The sequence below is a fragment of the Schistocerca nitens genome, chromosome 3 (assembly GCF_023898315.1).
Source record: "Schistocerca nitens isolate TAMUIC-IGC-003100 chromosome 3, iqSchNite1.1, whole genome shotgun sequence".
Lineage (NCBI taxonomy): Eukaryota > Metazoa > Arthropoda > Insecta > Orthoptera > Acrididae > Schistocerca > Schistocerca nitens.
In genome coordinates, this window is record NC_064616.1 from 692,908,077 (window position 1) to 692,926,369 (window position 18,293).

Sequence of the window (18,293 nt, forward strand, 5' to 3'; positions counted from 1 at the left end):
AACAGTATGTGGATGTTTGCCTGCAACCTATTAATGAGGCTTATCAAACGTTAAACAATAGTGCACTGGCCATATAAATGTGTATTTGGGGGGGGGGGGGGGGGTTGTGAAAAATGAAAGTAAGCAACTGAGAAATGAAAATGTGCACCTGTTGGCTACATCATTTACAGTAGACAGTACTGCACTTCCACCCCCTATTGTTTCAGCCAGTATGTTGACACCGAGGACAATCAACGAAGAAATAAAGAAGGTGAACATCGTTGCAAACTATAGCAGAAAACACACAAATGATACATCAGCTGCAGGTCTACAAATCATCTTTTAAAAAAAGAAAATGAACCATGGAAAATCCAGGCTGGAATAATGACAATATTATGAAATGGATAGATTGCTACTCGCCATATGATGGAGATGACTTCCAGACAGGCACAGCAAAAAGACTGCTAAACAAGTAAGCTTTCAGCCAAAGCCTCATCTTAAATTAGACAACATACACACAGACATTCATGGAAACATAACTCACACACATGACCACATTGACCTTGGCAGCCAGAGACAGTGGTGATATGTTAGTGAGTTGCATTTGTGTGAATGTATGTGTGTACATAGTCTAATTCAGAAGAAGACATTTTGGCCGAAAGCTTACCTGTTTGCAGGCTTTTTGATGTGCCTGTCTGCGACTCAACAGCTCCACTATACGGTGAATAGCAATCTATCCTTTCCACAATACTGATTTTTAAAAAGAGACATTCTTTAAAAATACAGCAGCACACAATGAACACTAACTGGACAAACAATTTTTCTGATGTAATCACACATTTGATAAGCTTACTTACAAATGATGGTGATCATGTGTGTAGAATCCATGGCTACATTTTGGCACTGAAAAAAAAAAATAAATAAATAAATAAATAAATAAAATAAAATAAAAACAAAGACATCATGAATGAACATATACTGCTGCAATTCAAATTGCTTTACACTGAACACCCAGAAGTCATTTACTAATATCATACAGTATGCACAATTCACAGAAAGGTGCCAAGCATATAAAAAGTTATGTGATCTATGGCTTCCCCAGTGTATTCCATACCCAAATCGCTGGTTGGTGTCCCGTCAGACCAATTATGGTCTCAGTGCTGCAGAAAGATTAGGATTTTATGCCTACACTGACAAACATGCCTAAGGCTCTTGTTATCAACACTGTTGAGCTTTACCAGATGAAGTGACCAAGGAAATTGCTTTCACACTCTCAGAGGACATATCAATATTCATCTTACGACCCGATAAGTTATCACAAAATGATACCTTATGAAACTGGTTCTGAAAGGTGCTCAAAAAACAGGTTGCCATTCCATCGTATTGAAGGGACTGTTTATGTACCTTCCCACACACCTAAGGGGCACACATCCCTAAGCAGTGTGCTAGTTTAGAAAACCAATCATGATGGGGTGTGCTGGAAGAGTTGCTGGTTGGTTCTAAGATATTAACCCAAAAGCTAATGACTACAGTAAATTTGGAATTATCTAATACCTCTTAATCGAGGAGGGTCTGGACTGGGAGGACCATGGGTGGCTCACAACCTTTGATCAGCACGATACGGTGGCATGGGAAGACCGCTTCAATGGTGTGCTTGGTGGAAAAGAGGTGCCAAAATGGTTGCGGATAGAATAGTAATAAATCAGCCCGGTAGTCTCGGTGTGCACTGCACTTCACAGCCCTATTTGCACTGCACTGCACGCAGTATTCCAATTGGGCGACTAGGCATCCAGAATTGGGCTTTGTACTCCTGTAGTCAGTAGCATCACCTCGAGAAGATGCAGCTCCGGAAGGCAGTGTGGAAAAAACATGGTAGCACTCCTCTTATTGAATGGACCGCGACAGGACGATGACTATGATGAGTGTGAGATAATAATTCTGCAGTTCACGCATACCCCAGCAAAATGCGGCAGACGGCAATGCGAGCCACATGACATTGCGCGGGCAAGCTGCCAAGAGCACGACCGGGGATATTGCCTTGTCGGAGTGAAACAAGAGACTGGTGGAGCAACAGTTCAGTGTGCCTAGCATCCAGAAAGTGTGGCCATCTAAGTTCTCCCTCTGGTGGAAGTGACCACCGAGTGTGCTGGAGGGCTGGTTTCCAGTCTATGAGCCCGTCATCTGCTGCTACCATGGAGGCAAGGAAAGGAATTGCCACAGTATCATCAACAACATAGTCTTAATTTTTCTGTTTCCATAAATGTGAAATTTTCCTAGTTAAACGTCTGCCCCATAAAATAAAACCACAGTTTATACCCTTTAAGGAGATCACACTAACTGTTAATCAAAAAACTTCTCTATCTAATGTGTTCATGTATTATCTACTTTTCCTATCTTTCATGTTAATATCTGAACTGTAACAGGTTTATATTTTAACATGTAGTAATGTCTGTTGCATACAGACGGATGTCATGCACCAGGCCACTGGTAGTCCATAGCTACCAATCCATGACTACAAAATGTTTTGTCTCAATCAGTATTATTTTCAAGGCAGTCAGAGATGAGCCTTCAATGATTACACATGTAGGATGATGTAGAAAAACAGGTACTTCTGAAATGCATGGTGGCAGCCATATACAGTTGGCAGCACTGGTGAACAGGGACCTTGAGCTGTAAACAATCTCACCATTCAGAATAATCAGTTTGTGGAATGGTCAAGAATATGCTTTTGCCATAAAAATGTTTTACAAAAACGACAGCATGAAAAGTGCGTAGAGGGACTCCCGACATTTTTCCAACTTGTGTGTCACAGTCGAGTTCTCTTGAAAATGCGAAAAGAGCTTTGATTAAAACTTGTGAAGAGAAAAAAGAAACTGATAGGATGACCAAGAAGTGCTTGCACTGCACACAACATCAAAGTTGTATGTGTTTCAGTCTTACAGAGCCCACAATATTCAGTTTGTAAGCAAGTAGCTACGAGCAGAATGCCCCAAGATAGCATTTGCTGAATTCTCCATTTTGATTTAAAATTGCATCCGTACAAGCTGGAGATTATGAAACAACTGAACGAAAATGATTACGTGTTGTGATTACCATTCTGTCAGAAAATTACGACAAACATAAATAAAGACAATGTATTTTTGGACAAGCTGTGGAGCTCCTCCTACATCTACATCTACGTACATACACCACAAGCCACCATAATGAGTATGGTGGGTGGTAGGCACCTTGTAGTGTTACTGGTCACTTCCTTTCCTGTTCCACTAGCAAAGAGAGAGAGAAAAACGGTTATCTATATGCCTCTGTATGAGCCCTAATTTTTCTGATCTTTGTTGTCCTTATGTAAAAGTATGTTGGTGGCAGTAGAATAATTCTGCAGTCAGTTTCAAATGCCGGGTCTCTAAATTTTCTCAATAGTTTTCCATGAAAAGAACAACATCTTCCCTCAAGGGATTCCCACTTGAGTTCATGAAGCATCTTTCTGATACTCACATGTTGATTGAACGTACCATGGCAGTCTGCCTTTGAATTGCTTCAATGTCGTCCTTTAATCCAACCTCGTGGGGATCCCAAACAATCGAGCAGTGCTCTAGAATGAGGCACAGTAGTGTCCTATACACGATCTTGTTTACATATTGACCACACTCTCCTAAAATTCTCCCAATAAACTGAAGTCAACCATTCACCTTTCCTACTACCCTCCTTACACGCTCAGAACAATGTTATACCTGGATATTTAACCGACATGACTGTGCCATGCAGTACACTGCTAACGTTGTATTCAAACATTACATCACTGTTTTTCCTACAAGCTATTCCATAAGCTAAAACCTTCGTTCACAGTCTGCAATGGGGCAGTGCATCAAATGCTTTCTGGAAATCTAGGAATATGGAATCTGCCTGTTGCCCTTTGTCCACAGTTCATAGGACATCATGTAAGGGGATGGTAAGCTGAGTTTTACATGAGCAATGCTTTCTAAAACTGTGCTGGTTATTGGACAGAAGCTTTTCCCTCTCAAGGAAATTTACTATATTTTATCTTATAATATGTTCAAGAATTCTGCAGCAAACTGATGGTAACGCTATTGGTCTGTAATTGTGAAGGTCTGTTCTTTTACCCTTCTTACATAGAGGGGTCACCTGTGCTTTTTTCCAGTCACTTGCGATAAAAGCAAGATAAGTAAGGAAGCTTCTTAATTCTTACGCAAAATGTACATTGGCAGCAGTACAATAATTGTGGATGTCAGATGAGGGCCATTTTCATTTCACAGGTTACATGAATAAGCAGAACTACAGTTAGTGGGCAGACAGCAACCTTAAATGAAGTTCATGAATGCTCTTTGGAGATTTATGGAGATTAGTTTCATCACATGGTGTCATCAGACCTTACTTTTTCGAAAATAATGAGTGGATCACAGTGACGGTCACTTTGGTTTGGTAAGATCAGATGTTGCAACCTTTTGATGCACCTGCAGTGAAAAATATTCCACAATTTCACATAACTTGATTTCAACGGGATGGTGTGACATCGCATACTGCAAGGTATTGAATGGCAGCTGTGTGGGAATGGTCCGGTAACCATGTCATTTCAAGATTTGTTGGCATTACCTGGCCCAAAAGATTATTAAAATTGTCTATTTGTGGTTTTTTGTTGTGGGGCTACCTTAAGAATCGGGTCTATGTGACTCAGCCAAGAACACTGGATGAATTGAAACAAAGAATTCAAGATGAAATTCATGGTATCCCAGCTGCAATATTTCAGCACTCAATGAGGAACTCAAGAGCTGATAGGAAGAATGTATACACACAGGAAGATGCCATCTACAGAACATAATTTTCAAATACTGAAAATTTGCATTACTGTCTCTTAAAAAACAAGTTTTAGTGGTTCAATTACTACCAATTTTTAGATGGATTTTTTCTATTTTTATTGGGTGTCTCAAAAATCCCCATTTTTCTCTGTCACCCAACATAGTAACACAATTACTATGTTAATTGTTAATCAGTTTGCTCATCTGGTCAGTTAGCACCCAGATTTAATTCTGTAGAGTTCTGCGTAAGTCAGCATATTTGATTGCAAACTCTTGCTAGGTAATTATTGATTACTGACTGATGTAAGTTTCCTGATCTATGAAATGAAACAAGAAAACTAAAGAACAGCTAGTCTGATGCTCATGCTGTTGCAGATGATGGTGATGCTGATGATTATGGTGATTCTGATGATGATGACGACAGACTATATAAATCTGGAAATCCACTCCCATGATGATGTATGGTGTTCATTTAACAAATACTCCAAATTATTTTTCAATTTGTGAATGACTGTTCACAGGTCTATTGGCTTACAAGATGACAACTGAATTTTGCAACCAAAGATTAATACTAGAACCACAGCAGGGTCACTTGTGACCCACTTCTTAATTCTTTTGTTTGTCACTCTTTTGCATTATTGCCTTCAGTGCTGAAATTCTGTGACTTTTTATGAAATAAGGTAATTACCGGTTATACTTAATTTTAAATTTGTGGGAAAACCTTAAAAAAGGAATATGAAGATTCACCTAGAACCGCGGATGGGTCAGTTCTGACCCCTTTGCTGCAGCCTCTATAACAATCGCAGTTTTCATGTAGCTTCATGCTTATTGTTACATTGTGTTTGATTAACAATCACAATACTCCATTCTATCTCATTGCCCGATGACAAAATTCTGAGACACACTGTAATGGGTTCAGATGATTGGACTATGAACACTGAAGAACTGAAAGCTTTTATAGCTGTATTGTACGTCCATGGTGCTACAGAAGTGACGAGCTTTGAACTAGACACATTTTGGTCAATGAAGTTGGGAATTAATTTTGTGAAGTCAACAATGGCTTGTGACAGATCCAGACAGATAATGCGTTATCTCAGATTTGACATTAGATCCATAATATCAGAACAACTGAAGAAGATAAGTTTGCTGCAGTATCAGAAATATGCTAAGACTTCATTGTGAACACACAATGTAGCTACTTACCGAATCCATGTATAACAATCGACGAACGTCTGTTTCCTTCAAAGCTCCACTGCAGATTCACACAGTTCATGGCCTCAAAACCAGACAAATACGGGCAAAAGCATTGGACGGCAGTAGATAAAGACTCCAAATATATTGCGAATGCTTTCCCTTATCTAGGAAAGGATGACACTAGGTCGAGTGATGAGCATCTTGGCGATAATGTTCTGAAAAATTTGGTGCAACCTTAACTCAATAAAGGAAGAAATGTCCCATGTGACAATTTTTTCACCTCCTTGGCTCTCTCTCGGCAAATGCTACAAGTCTAGTAAGCATCATAAATCGATCTTGCAGGAAAATTCCAGTCTGTATCAAGAAGGCAAAAGAAGTATTATACAGCACAGTATTGTTGAAGAAGAATGATACCACACTGACAGTTTACCAGGGAAAGAGCAACAAAAATGTCCTGATTCTCAGCACTATGCATCCTTACATTAAAATTGAAGATGGTTTGAAAAAGAAGCCAGATACAATTATGTTTTCTAACAGCTCTAAATATGGAGGGGACATGGTCGACCAAACAACTCACAAATACTCCATCAAAGCACCCTCGAGACATAGACCTGTTCACACATTTTACAACTTGTTGAATTTGGCTGGGACAAATGCCTGGGTATTGTACAATGCTTTAAATGAGAAAAAGTTGAAGCACAGAGATTTCATACTGCAGCAGGCGAAGGAGCTTGCTGAGAAGTATGCAGCAACCAGGAAGACTAGTACCTCTGTCACAACCAAAGACATTCTTGAGAGGCAAGAAAAGCGAACAAATTGCATTGTAAAGTCTAACTGTCAAGGAAACAAATCATTTGTAAAGTGTCCTACATGTAAAAAAACTGTCTGCAACAAATGTACATCAAAATAATAATATTTGTGCTCATTATTTGATGGTAGCCAGTAAAGGCAACCAACAAATGTAGACTTTTTAAAATAATAAATGATAATTTGTGGAAAGCTATTTTATTTTTGTTGATCCATTATAAAATTTCCAGCACTTCAAAGAATAGTTACAGTAGTAGTAACAACAAATTGCTGACACAGGATAATCAAAGGGAAAGATACACAGTCGTTAATGGTCCAGCTGCAATCCTAGGTACGTCCAAGTATCAACAGTTCTAGTGTGAAATGAGCCTTGCACAGTTATCAATGATATGGAGTTATTAATGATATGGATACAGAAATGCATACAATGAGACAGTATTTACATATTAAAGTATTGAATTTTTAGGTTATGCAGAAATAATATTTTCCAGATCATGACAGGATTTCATTTTTGATATTGCTGTCACATTCTGACAAGCACTGATGGAAAATTCCATTGATATTTATTAAAACTTTCTTGAATTGACAAACCAAATATTCTTTTTCTGAGCTTACTATCCTTCCACATTAAAATAGCGAAACAGAACAGACATTATTCTCCTTCGAGGACCAGGCTTCCTTGCAACATCAAAGGCTTAGTTAAACACATTTTCCATGCCAAGATCTTAAAAAACTATACAACAGAGCCATGTTAACAATGTGATGACAGTGATGTAATGATATCTGTTTCTAGGTCAAATATGAATATATTCGTTATGTGTGCATGTAAGTACATAAGTATCCATAGTGTGTCAATCAAATTATGTGATTTTTACAGTACTTATGAATGTGTCACATGACGTGGAATAGCAAAATAGACATCTGTAGTAACTTGCACTTGTTTTTAATAATGAAGTATGTATCATGATAGGATTTGTCTTAGATGCTCAATATCTTAGTATTGAGCGTTCTTAGTACAATAGCTTGAGATGAGTATGGCTAAAAATTAAGGGAAATTGTTTCCAGAATGAATTTTCAATCTGCACCAGAGTGTTCATCAATTTGAAAGTTTCGGGCATTCTCTTGATCTACTCCAAGATTTAGGTTTTCTAATGGCAATTCTTTGTGTGGGTGTGTGTGCATGTCATTCCTGTCTTCAAGAAGGGTTGTGTGACACTTGGACAATTTATAGACTGTTACTGTGAAGAAATTTCCAAAAATTCTCCAAAATAATCTTAAAACTCTTTAAAAATTTGAAAATGAATGAAAATTCTTTAAGGACACATTAGCTGTATGCAGAGTCCTTTATTAGGCAACACAACTGGTTCCACACTATTATAGGAGCATCTTCAGATAATTGCTTTTCACTTCATAAGGCTAGAAAGAATTTACAATGTGCCAATGTTCAAGTTGTAAACCAATTAATTGCATAACTTCCTAAAAGGATGATCATCAAATGGCTGAACGTGAAACTTATACACTGTCTGATGAATGTCAAGAGAGTCAAAACTCATGCTCCAACAAGTACCAAAGCAGTGTTATAACAGACTCATTGTCTAATAAGCTGACTCCTCATTAAATTTAGTCCTATTAAAACAAGAGTGCAGTAAGCACATACAAGATCTCTGCCAGGTAGATAAAGCCATAGTTAATATAGATCAATAATAAAACTGTGCTAAGACTGTGGTAACTGAGCTATGAAAGTTTAATGTAGTCATCAGGTGATAGTTTCTTGTACCAGGCTATTGAGAGTCCATCTTGTACTGTGTCCATTACAATGGGCAACTGTGACAGTCGCATGGTAGCATAGATCATTGAGAAGTACTAACATGAACTCATGAATTGGTTTACAACTTGAATGTTGGGATGCCATACACTCTCTCTAACCTTATGAAGTGAAAAGTGATTATCAACTGAAGATGCACCTACAAACTGTGAAACCGGTTGTGCTGCAAAATAAATAAACCTGAATACACCTAAAGTGGACTTGAAGAATTTTCATTCATTTTCAAAAAAATTTTTAAAGAATTTTTGGAGAATTTCTTTCCAGTTAACAACATGAAATCTAATCTAAGGTTGCCTAACTACAAAATAGTCTGACATAATTACAGGGTTATATTGTTAACATCATGTGTTATGCTAAGGCACTGTGGCATTTTGGAGGACAAAAATCACCTCTATAAAAATCAGCATGGAGTCAGCAAACGGAGATCCTGCAAAACTCAGACTGCTCCATTCATCCATCAAAACCATGGCACTGTAGACATCAGTGCTCAGGTTGATGCCCTGTTCCTTGACTTCATGAAGGCATTTAATACAATTATGAAAGAAGAAGAAGAAGAAGAAGAAGGAGGAGGAGGAGGAGGAGGAGGAGGAGGAAACATTCAAGCTTACCAAGTCTGCTCCAAATTTGCAACTGGATTCAAGACTTACTTGCAGACAGAACTCAACATGTTGCTCTTGAAGGAACAAAATCAACAGATGTAAGGGTAACTTTGCAAGTACCCCAACAAAGTTTGATGGTACCATGGCTGTTCACAATGTATGTAAATCATAGAGTACAATGCGTCAGAAGCTCTTTAAGGCTGTTGATAATGATAATGTCTTGTGACTAGCGCCACCTGACAGGGTAGATTGTTCGCCGGGTGCAAGTCTTTCGATTTGACGCCACTTCAGCAACTTGCACGTTGATGGGGATGAAACGGTGATGATTAGGACAACACAACACCCAGTCCCTGAGCAGAGAAAATATCCGACACAGCCGTGAATCAAACCCGGGCCCATAGAATTGACATTCTGTTGCACTGACCACTCTTTAAGGCTGTTCGTAGATAATGTAGTCTGTGAGAAGGTAGCAATGCCAAAAAACAGTAATGATTTGCAGGACCTACAGAGGTTTGATAAATGGTGCAGGGACTGGCAGTTGATTCTGAATGTAAATAAATGTACGATACTGCACATACACAGGAAAAGAAATCCACTTCTGTAAAACTACATTATTGATGAGAAATTGCTGGAAACAGTCACTACCGTAAAATATCTAGGATCTGAAGTGGAATGAATACATAAAACAAATAATAAAAGCAAATGCCACACAGATTCGTAGGAAGAATCTTAAGGAAATTTAATTCATCGACTACAGAAGTGGATTACAAGGCACTTGTTTGTCTAATTCTTGGGCATTGTTCATCAATCTGGGACCTTTGCCAGGTAATACTGCTAGAAGAGATAGAGAAGATGCAACAGATAGCAACACATTTCATCACGGGATCATTTAGTCAGTGCAAGAATATTACAGAGAGTCTCAACAAACTTCAGTAGCAGACACTATAAGAGAGGCGTTGGCCATCACGGAGAGCTTTATTACTGGAACTTTGAGATGGTACTTTCTGGGAAGAGTCCGACAACATATTACTTTCCCCACATATACCTCACGAAATGACCATCTGAAACTGCATCACATACAAAGAATGAGTACATCTAAAAAAAATAACGTACCTTGGCTGTTGGTGAAACATTTGCCACCTTCTAGGTGTTTCGATCATTATGATAAAACTCACAGAATACCACAGAAATCTTTCAATTGAAATTTGCATTTGTAAAATGTGACATATCACTCAAATATGACAGGAGTTCATACAGTACGGAATGAGGAAACTGACTGAGTGCTCATTGCCTAGCTGTGCAGTTGCCTACTGTGCATCCCTGGCCCAAAGGCCATCAATGCTGTCATGGACTATAGTGGGTTTAATGTGGGCAGAGTTGTGGATGGAGTCATCAGAGAGGTGGAGGTCAACATCCAGGAAAGAGGTGCATTGGGTTGGGGAGGACCAGGTGAAGTGGATGGGAGAACAGGTGTTGAGGTTGTAAAGGAAACCAGACTACAGGTTACTAGTTTTGGGAGACCAGGAAGGTCTCCTCTAGATAGCCCATAAACAGGTTGGCAATGAGGGGTGCCATGTGAGTGTCCATTGCGGTGCTGCAGATTCATTTCTAAACCTTCCTTTCAAAGGAGAAGTAGTTATGGGGTATACAAGGAATGAGGTGGTAGGTTTAGAATCTACAGGATGTCAGGAGAGGTAGTGTTTGATAGCGGCAAGGCCGTGGGCACTAGGAATGTTAGTGTAGAGCTTATCAACAGTGACATGTAGGGATCCAGGAGGTAAAAGGGTGAGGATGATGGAAAGTCGGTGAAGGAAGTGGTTAGTATTTTTGATGTGGGAGGCTAGGTTTCAGGCAATTGGTTAGATGTGTTGGTCAATAGTAGCGAAATTACTTCAGTGGGAACACAAGAGCCAGCTACAATGGCGTGTCCATGATTGTTGGGTTTGTGGATTTTGGGGAGCATGTAGAAGGTGGGTGTGCTGGTAAAAATCATCATTATGTTACTATCTAATAACATTTTTTACACACACACACACACACACACACACACACACACACACATTCTCTTTAACTGTAAACTTACCTTTCATAGAACAATACTGAAAAAATTTCATCATGTACGGGATAATTTCAGTACACAGTATCACCTCAGACAGATTTGCAAACAAGAGCTGAGTTTTCCGTATATTCCAAAGCCTGAAAAAAGTAAAAACGATCACAAAAAATATTAAGGAAAACTTTATTTCTATGGGAAACTCAATGGATTTTTTACTACATATGGTAATTACTTTCCAAGAAATAACGTAAGAAACCAAGCTTATAGTTCAACATTCAATTAATCACAAGGCCACTCTAGACCTCTAGTTTCCGAGAAAATCCATGTTAAAGTTTTAAGTGTACATCTTACATCAGTAATGTTAGTTATGTTTCCAACAAGCGAGTGCAGTTCATGGGCTAAGGCTCATGACTACCACATTGTCAGTAAGGATTCAAACCCTTTACTTATTTATTTATTTATTTCAATTTCATCATACAGAGTATCATTTAATAGTACGTCATTAAAATTTATTAAAAATTGGTCATTTTCACTGTAGTAATTTCATTGATAAATCAATAATTACAGCACACTTTCTTCAAATGTGTGTTCAATTTGTGATTCCTAGTAAAACTCCATATATTTAGAAAGCTACAAAGATATCTCAATGATGGACAATGTATTAGAACCATGGAAGGATTCCAGATACAGACAAAAGTACTCACCCCTAATTTTGATCTTTCTTATGTAATTAATACTGATAATATCAGCTGCTAGCAGCAATTCACATACAATAGATGCCTTGTGGAACATGAAGTGAACACTGATTTGAACAAAATTAATCATCCCTTCATAGCACAGTATAATATAACTGCATCAAGAAATATATTTTCTTACATTTTCTTATGTATGCAAGAACCATCAGGAAAATTTGTTCAGATTGTTCAAAAATGAGTTGACTGGTTGACTCAAAAATTTACTAAAACTATTATTGTGACCTGTAACAAATCAGGGAAGTTCATGAAAGAGCTTTCCACGAAGAGTTTTTAACATCCGTCATTCTTCCGTACATGTGACGTGAGAAATTTCCTTACATCATTGACGTGTGGAGAGGGCAGAGTGATCAGACAGTTTGTGATCAAATTTTTATAGATGAATTATATGCATGCACCAGTACCATAAAGATTATCTCACCCAAATGTACTCCACTTTGTCAACACTGTGATGTTTATTTTTACAGACAGATTAAAATTTTCACAAAAAAAGGGAAAAAAGAAATAAATTCAAAATGCTCCTGACTTACTAAAGCGTCATAGAATACAAATATGTTCTTAAATTCTGCATCAATTTAGTGCACCTGCTTTCATAGGAATGGTCAGATAGGCATGGTTTGCATCACAGCTGATCGGAGAGGTAATATTTTTAAGTTTAAACAAACTGTGTCTTCTAGTATCACTTCTGAAAAATCCATGGGCCTGCAAGGCAGTAGTTTTCATTAAATATGTATAAATTTGTGCTTCAGTTGCTTCTCTGACAAATACCATCAAGAATTCTGTTCTAGCACAGCAAGCAATGAAAGCGATAGTGAGTAAGACAACTCTGTACTCTATTCTATAACAAACAGAACACACATTTGGAAAATGTCTGCTGTAATGACTGATTTATTAACGAAACTATTATGGTGAAAATGACTATTTTTAATAACTTTGGATGAAAAATACCATTTAATGACAATCTGCATGATGAAATAAAATGAATGAATAAATAAATAAATAAATAAATAAAGTACACAGGCAGGATTTGAAGCCATGTCACCAGCATGGTGATCATAAACTTTAACTGCTGCACTATGCTCATTTGCTTGAAACATTACTCAAGTTACAGGTACAGGAGGTACATTTAAAACTTCAGCATCAATTTCCTGAGTAACTAGAGCCGTCACACGAAAAGCTGTTAGCCAGGTACCCAGGACAGGTCCCTCAAGGACATACCTAAGACTCATCAAAATTCGTGATTAAAAACTCTGATGGTCTCCTTGTCAGACTATATAAAGTATGTCGCAGTCATCACATTGCCCGGTTGCAAACAGAATCATTGTAACAGATAAACACAATGAGAGAAAAAATTTGTTTGCAAAACTAATGTAGTGTCCTCTTTCAGCACATTGATGGTAGGCAATGGAAACCTCATAACTCCATTTGTCTGCGAAGATTCGTATTCCAGTAACCAGTAATTCTATAATCAAAGAGAGATTTGAAAGTGCATGGATTTCTCTAATTTGTCAATAACTAGGTTTCTACTATACAGTGACACATGTAGCAACTTCCTGTATCACTTTATATTTTTTTTAGTAAACTGTTTTTACTTTGCCTGCGAAATTTAAGAAAATAGAGCTACGAGGTTTTCATCACCTACCATCTAATATGCACTTTCATTCATTTACAGTGACACCCAAAACTGTGACATACATTTGCAATGATACAAATCTAGAAAGAAAACCAGGCTAATATATTATGTATGTCTATAAATAATATGTATCCAGTAAACCATTTTAAGATACCAAAGCTCTTTAGTGATGTAATTAGATAAAATGCTTTAAACCTATGTGGAACGATAAACCACTGATAAATTTTTAGGACAAATTGAGACTTTCATTTGCCACTTTGCACATTTACAACATGCACAAGATAGACTCTCCACTGCAAGTAAGAAAGGGGTAGTTGAAGCTTGTCATGAAAGAATGACACTTATTACTGCACAATTATAATACATGACTGATAGATGTTGCTTTCAATTAACAGAGTTTACGTATTAGGATAATTACTAAGTGTTCGACATTAGGCAACGTGTACCAAAAAATTAAGGCCACATTCAAATGACCACTTGACAACTCATAGCAATTCCAGTAGATGGACTGGATATTCTACACATTGGAATATACTTTGTCTAATGATTCTACAATGAGAAAATAGATGATTAAACCCAATATTGCACCATAAAAGGCATGTCTAACTAGTGGCTTCAAATGTAGTCAGACATAATGGGGAGAACATTTTACTGTAGGATTAAGACTTTACATTTGTAGTACCTACATTTGTAGTACCATTTGCAGAAACAAAGATTATATATATATATATATATATATATATATATATATATATATATATATATATATATATATATATATATATATATATAAAGATGATGTGACTTACCAAACGAAAGCATTGGCACGTCGATAGACACACAAACAAACACACGATCAAAGGCAGAGCCACGTATGAAAGCACCCACGTGATCTACCAAGTGACCTGCCTACACTGTGATGCATTCTATGTGGGAATGACCAGCAACAAATTGTCCATTCGCATGAATGGACACAGGCAGACAGTGTTTGTTGGTAATGAGGATCACCCTGTGGCTAAACATGCCTTGGTGCACGGCCAGCACATCTTGGCGCAGTGTTACACCGTCCGGGTTATCTGGATACTTCCCACTAACACCAACCTATCCGAACTCTGGAGATGGGAACTTGCTCTTCAATATATCCTCTCTTCCCGTTATCCACCAGGCCTCAATCTCCGCTAATTTCAAGTTGCCGTCACTCACAACTCACCTGTCATTCAACAACATCTTTGCCTCTGCACTTCTGCCTTGACTGACATCTCTGCCCAAACTCTTTGTCTTTAAATATGTCTGCTTGTGTCTGTATATGTGTGGATGGATGTGTGTGTGTGCGCGCGAGTGTATACCCGTCCTTTTTTCCCCCTAAGGTAAGTCTTTCCGCTCCCGGGATTGGAATGACTCCTTACCACATCCTTTCATCTTTCCCTCTCCTTCCCTCTTTCCTGATGAGGCAACAGTTTGTTGCGAAAGCTTGAATTTTGTGTGTATGTTTGTGTTTGTTTGTGTGTGTATCGACGTGCCAGTGCTTTCGTTTGGTAAGTCACATCATCTTTGTTTTTAGATATATTTTTCCCATGTGGAATGTTTCCCTCTATATAAAAAACACTTTTCTGCTGAACACCTATCGCTCTCAAGCAAATAAATTTATGGAAGAATAATGGACAGGTAGTTCATGTAGACTGGGACTAAACACAGTAATTAATGTTGTGTGTCACCATCTGTTATGTTTATATGCATTACTGCCCAACGAGATACAACATGATCTACATATTTCTTATCACGCGTACATGAAGCAGAGATGGATACAACATTTCTCAAGGCTGGTATGATGGAGAAACTCTTCTAATATTATTACAGTAATATGATTTTCCCTCCATTATGAGATGAAAGGTCAGTGGCACTAAATGTATTTTATACAAATCCTTACAGTAACTTTGGGGATCCATATAATATCCGAACACATGCTGTACCCCAGCTTGCTGATAATACTAAGTACAGAACTGAAGCGATTACCAGCAGCACATCTAAAAAGACTAACAATTCAGGAAGCAGTTACAGTCTCATACAAGCTCAACAATCCAAAGTGTTTATATGAAGTCACACAACAGTCCATTTGTGACGTCAGCAGACCATTGCCTAAGATTGCGGGGTTATGTCAACATATGCTGTGGAGCTTATAGTGGGGAAGAATTGGTGCTGTTTGTCGTACTTAACATTGAAACACACAAATTACCTAATCTCAATCCTCATCCTTTCCTGTTAAAATGGTTTCCTTGCCTTTGAATTTCTATGGACTCTCTGTACATCTTAGTGTAGTAAGCATCAAATGTTCCTGTGTCAGAGAAATGAATTTGGTGGTTCCCTGGTCCCACTGCACGATATGCTACTGCTGATTTATCCATCTTGCCCAGGCTACAGTTGCTTTCGTGTTCCTTAGGGTGGGTGTTAATGTTCTTTTTGTGGCTCCCATGTACATTTGACCACAAGTGCATGGGACTTTTAAATACTACACTGTGGCACATGGCAGCTGTAGGTCCACTGCAGCGTCCAAATATTCATGCACCTTAAACCAACATCTACATCTACATCTACACTCCGCGAGCCACCTTACGGTGTGTGGCGGAGGGTACTTATTGTACCACTATCTGATCCCCCCTTCCCTGTTCCATTCACGAATTGTGCGTGGGAAGAACGACTGCTTGTAAGTCTCCGTATTTGCTCTAATTTCTCGGATCTTTTCATTGTGATCATTATGCGAGATATATGTGGGCGGTAGTAATATGTTGCCCATCTCTTCCCGGAATGTGCTCTCTCGTAATTTTGATAATAAATCTCTCTGTATTGCGTAACGCCTTTCTTGAAGTGTCCGCCACTGGAGCTTGTTCAGCATCTCCATAACGCTCTCGCGCTGACTAAATGTCCCCATGACGAATCGCGCTGCTTTTCGCTGGATCATGTCTATCTCTTCTATTAATCCAACCTGGTAAGGGTCCCATACTGATGAGCAATACTCAAGAATCGGACGAACAAGCGTTTTGTAAGCTACTTCTTTCGTCGATGAGTCACATTTTCTTAGAATTCTTCCTATGAATCTCAACCTGGCGCCTGCTTTTCCCACTATTTGTTTTATGTGATCATTCCACTTCAGATCGCTCCGGATAGTAACTCCTAAGTATTTTACGGTCGTTACCGCTTCCAATGATTTACCACCTATGGCATAATCGTACTGGAATGGATTTCTGCCCCTATGTATGCGCATTATATTACATTTATCTACGTTTAGGGAAAGCTGCCAGCTGTCGCACCATTCATTAATCCTCTGCAGGTCTTCCTGGAGTACGTACGAGTCTTCTGATGTTGCTACTTTCTTGTAGACAACCGTGTCATCTGCAAATAGCCTCACGGAGCTACCGATGTTGTCAACTAAGTCATTTATGTATATTGTAAACAATAAAGGTCCTATCACGCTTCCTTGCGGTACTCCCGAAATTACCTCTACATCTGCAGATTTTGAACCGTTAAGAATGACATGTTGTGTTCTTTCTTCTAGGAAATCCTGAATCCAATCACAAACCTGGTCCGATATTCCGTAAGCTCGTATTTTTTTCACTAAACGTAAGTGCGGAACCGTATCAAATGCCTTCCTGAAGTCCAGGAATACGGCATCAATCTGCTCGCCAGTGTCTACGGCACTGTGAATTTCTTGGACAAATAGGGCGAGCTGAGTTTCACATGATCTCTGTTTGCGGAATCCATGTTGGTTATGAGGAAGGAGATTTGTATTATCTAAGAACGTCATAATACGAGAACATAAAACATGTTCCATTATTCTACAACAGATTGACGTAAGCGAAATAGGCCTATAATTATTCGCATCTGATTTATGCCCCTTCTTGAAAATGGGAATGACCTGCGCTTTCTTCCAGTCGCTAGGTACTTTACGTTCTTCCAGAGATCTACGATAAATTGCTGATAGAAAGGGGGCAAGTTCTTTAGCATAATCACTGTAGAATCTTACGGGTATCTCGTCTGGTCCGGATGCTTTTCCGCTACTAAGTGATAGCAGTTGTTTTTCAATTCCGATATCGTTTATTTCAATATTTTCCATTTTGGCGTCCGTGCGACGGCTGAAGTCAGGGACCGTGTTACGATTTTCCGCAGTGAAACAGTTTCGGAACACTGAATTCAGTATTTCTGCCTTTCTTCGGTCGTCCTCTGTTTCGGTGCCATCGTGGTCAACGAGTGACTGAATAGGGGATTTAGATCCGCTTACCGATTTTACATATGACCAAAACTTTTTAGGGTTCTTGTTTAGATTGTTTGCCAATGTTTTATGTTCGAATTCGTTGAATGCTTCTCTCATTGCTCTCTTTACGCTCTTTTTCGCTTCGTTCAGCTTTTCCTTATCAGCTATGATTCGACTACTCTTAAACCTATGATGAAGCTTTCTTTGTTTCCGTAGTACCTTTCGTACATGATTGTTATACCACGGTGGATCTTTCCCCTCGCTTAGGACCTTAGTCGGTACGAACTTATCTAAGGCGTACTGGACGATGTTTCTGAATTTTTTCCATTTTTGTTCCACATCCTCTTCCTCAGAAATGAACGTTTGATGGTGGTCACTCAGATATTCTGCG

The 18,293-nt window shown here is 38.6% G+C and overlaps 1 protein-coding gene across 1 annotated transcript in view; it reads right to left on the reverse strand.

The window, feature by feature from the left end:
* Window positions 1-18,293, reverse strand: part of LOC126248657 (cell cycle checkpoint protein RAD17) — a 144,993-nt gene that overhangs the window by 13,190 nt on the left and 113,510 nt on the right. Inside the window, exons 11-12 of the mRNA XM_049949843.1 lie at window positions 11,299-11,411; window positions 837-882 (exon numbers count right to left, since the gene is read on the reverse strand). Coding sequence (XP_049805800.1) covers window positions 837-882; window positions 11,299-11,411 — 159 coding nt within the window. The remainder of the gene's footprint in view (window positions 1-836; window positions 883-11,298; window positions 11,412-18,293) is intronic.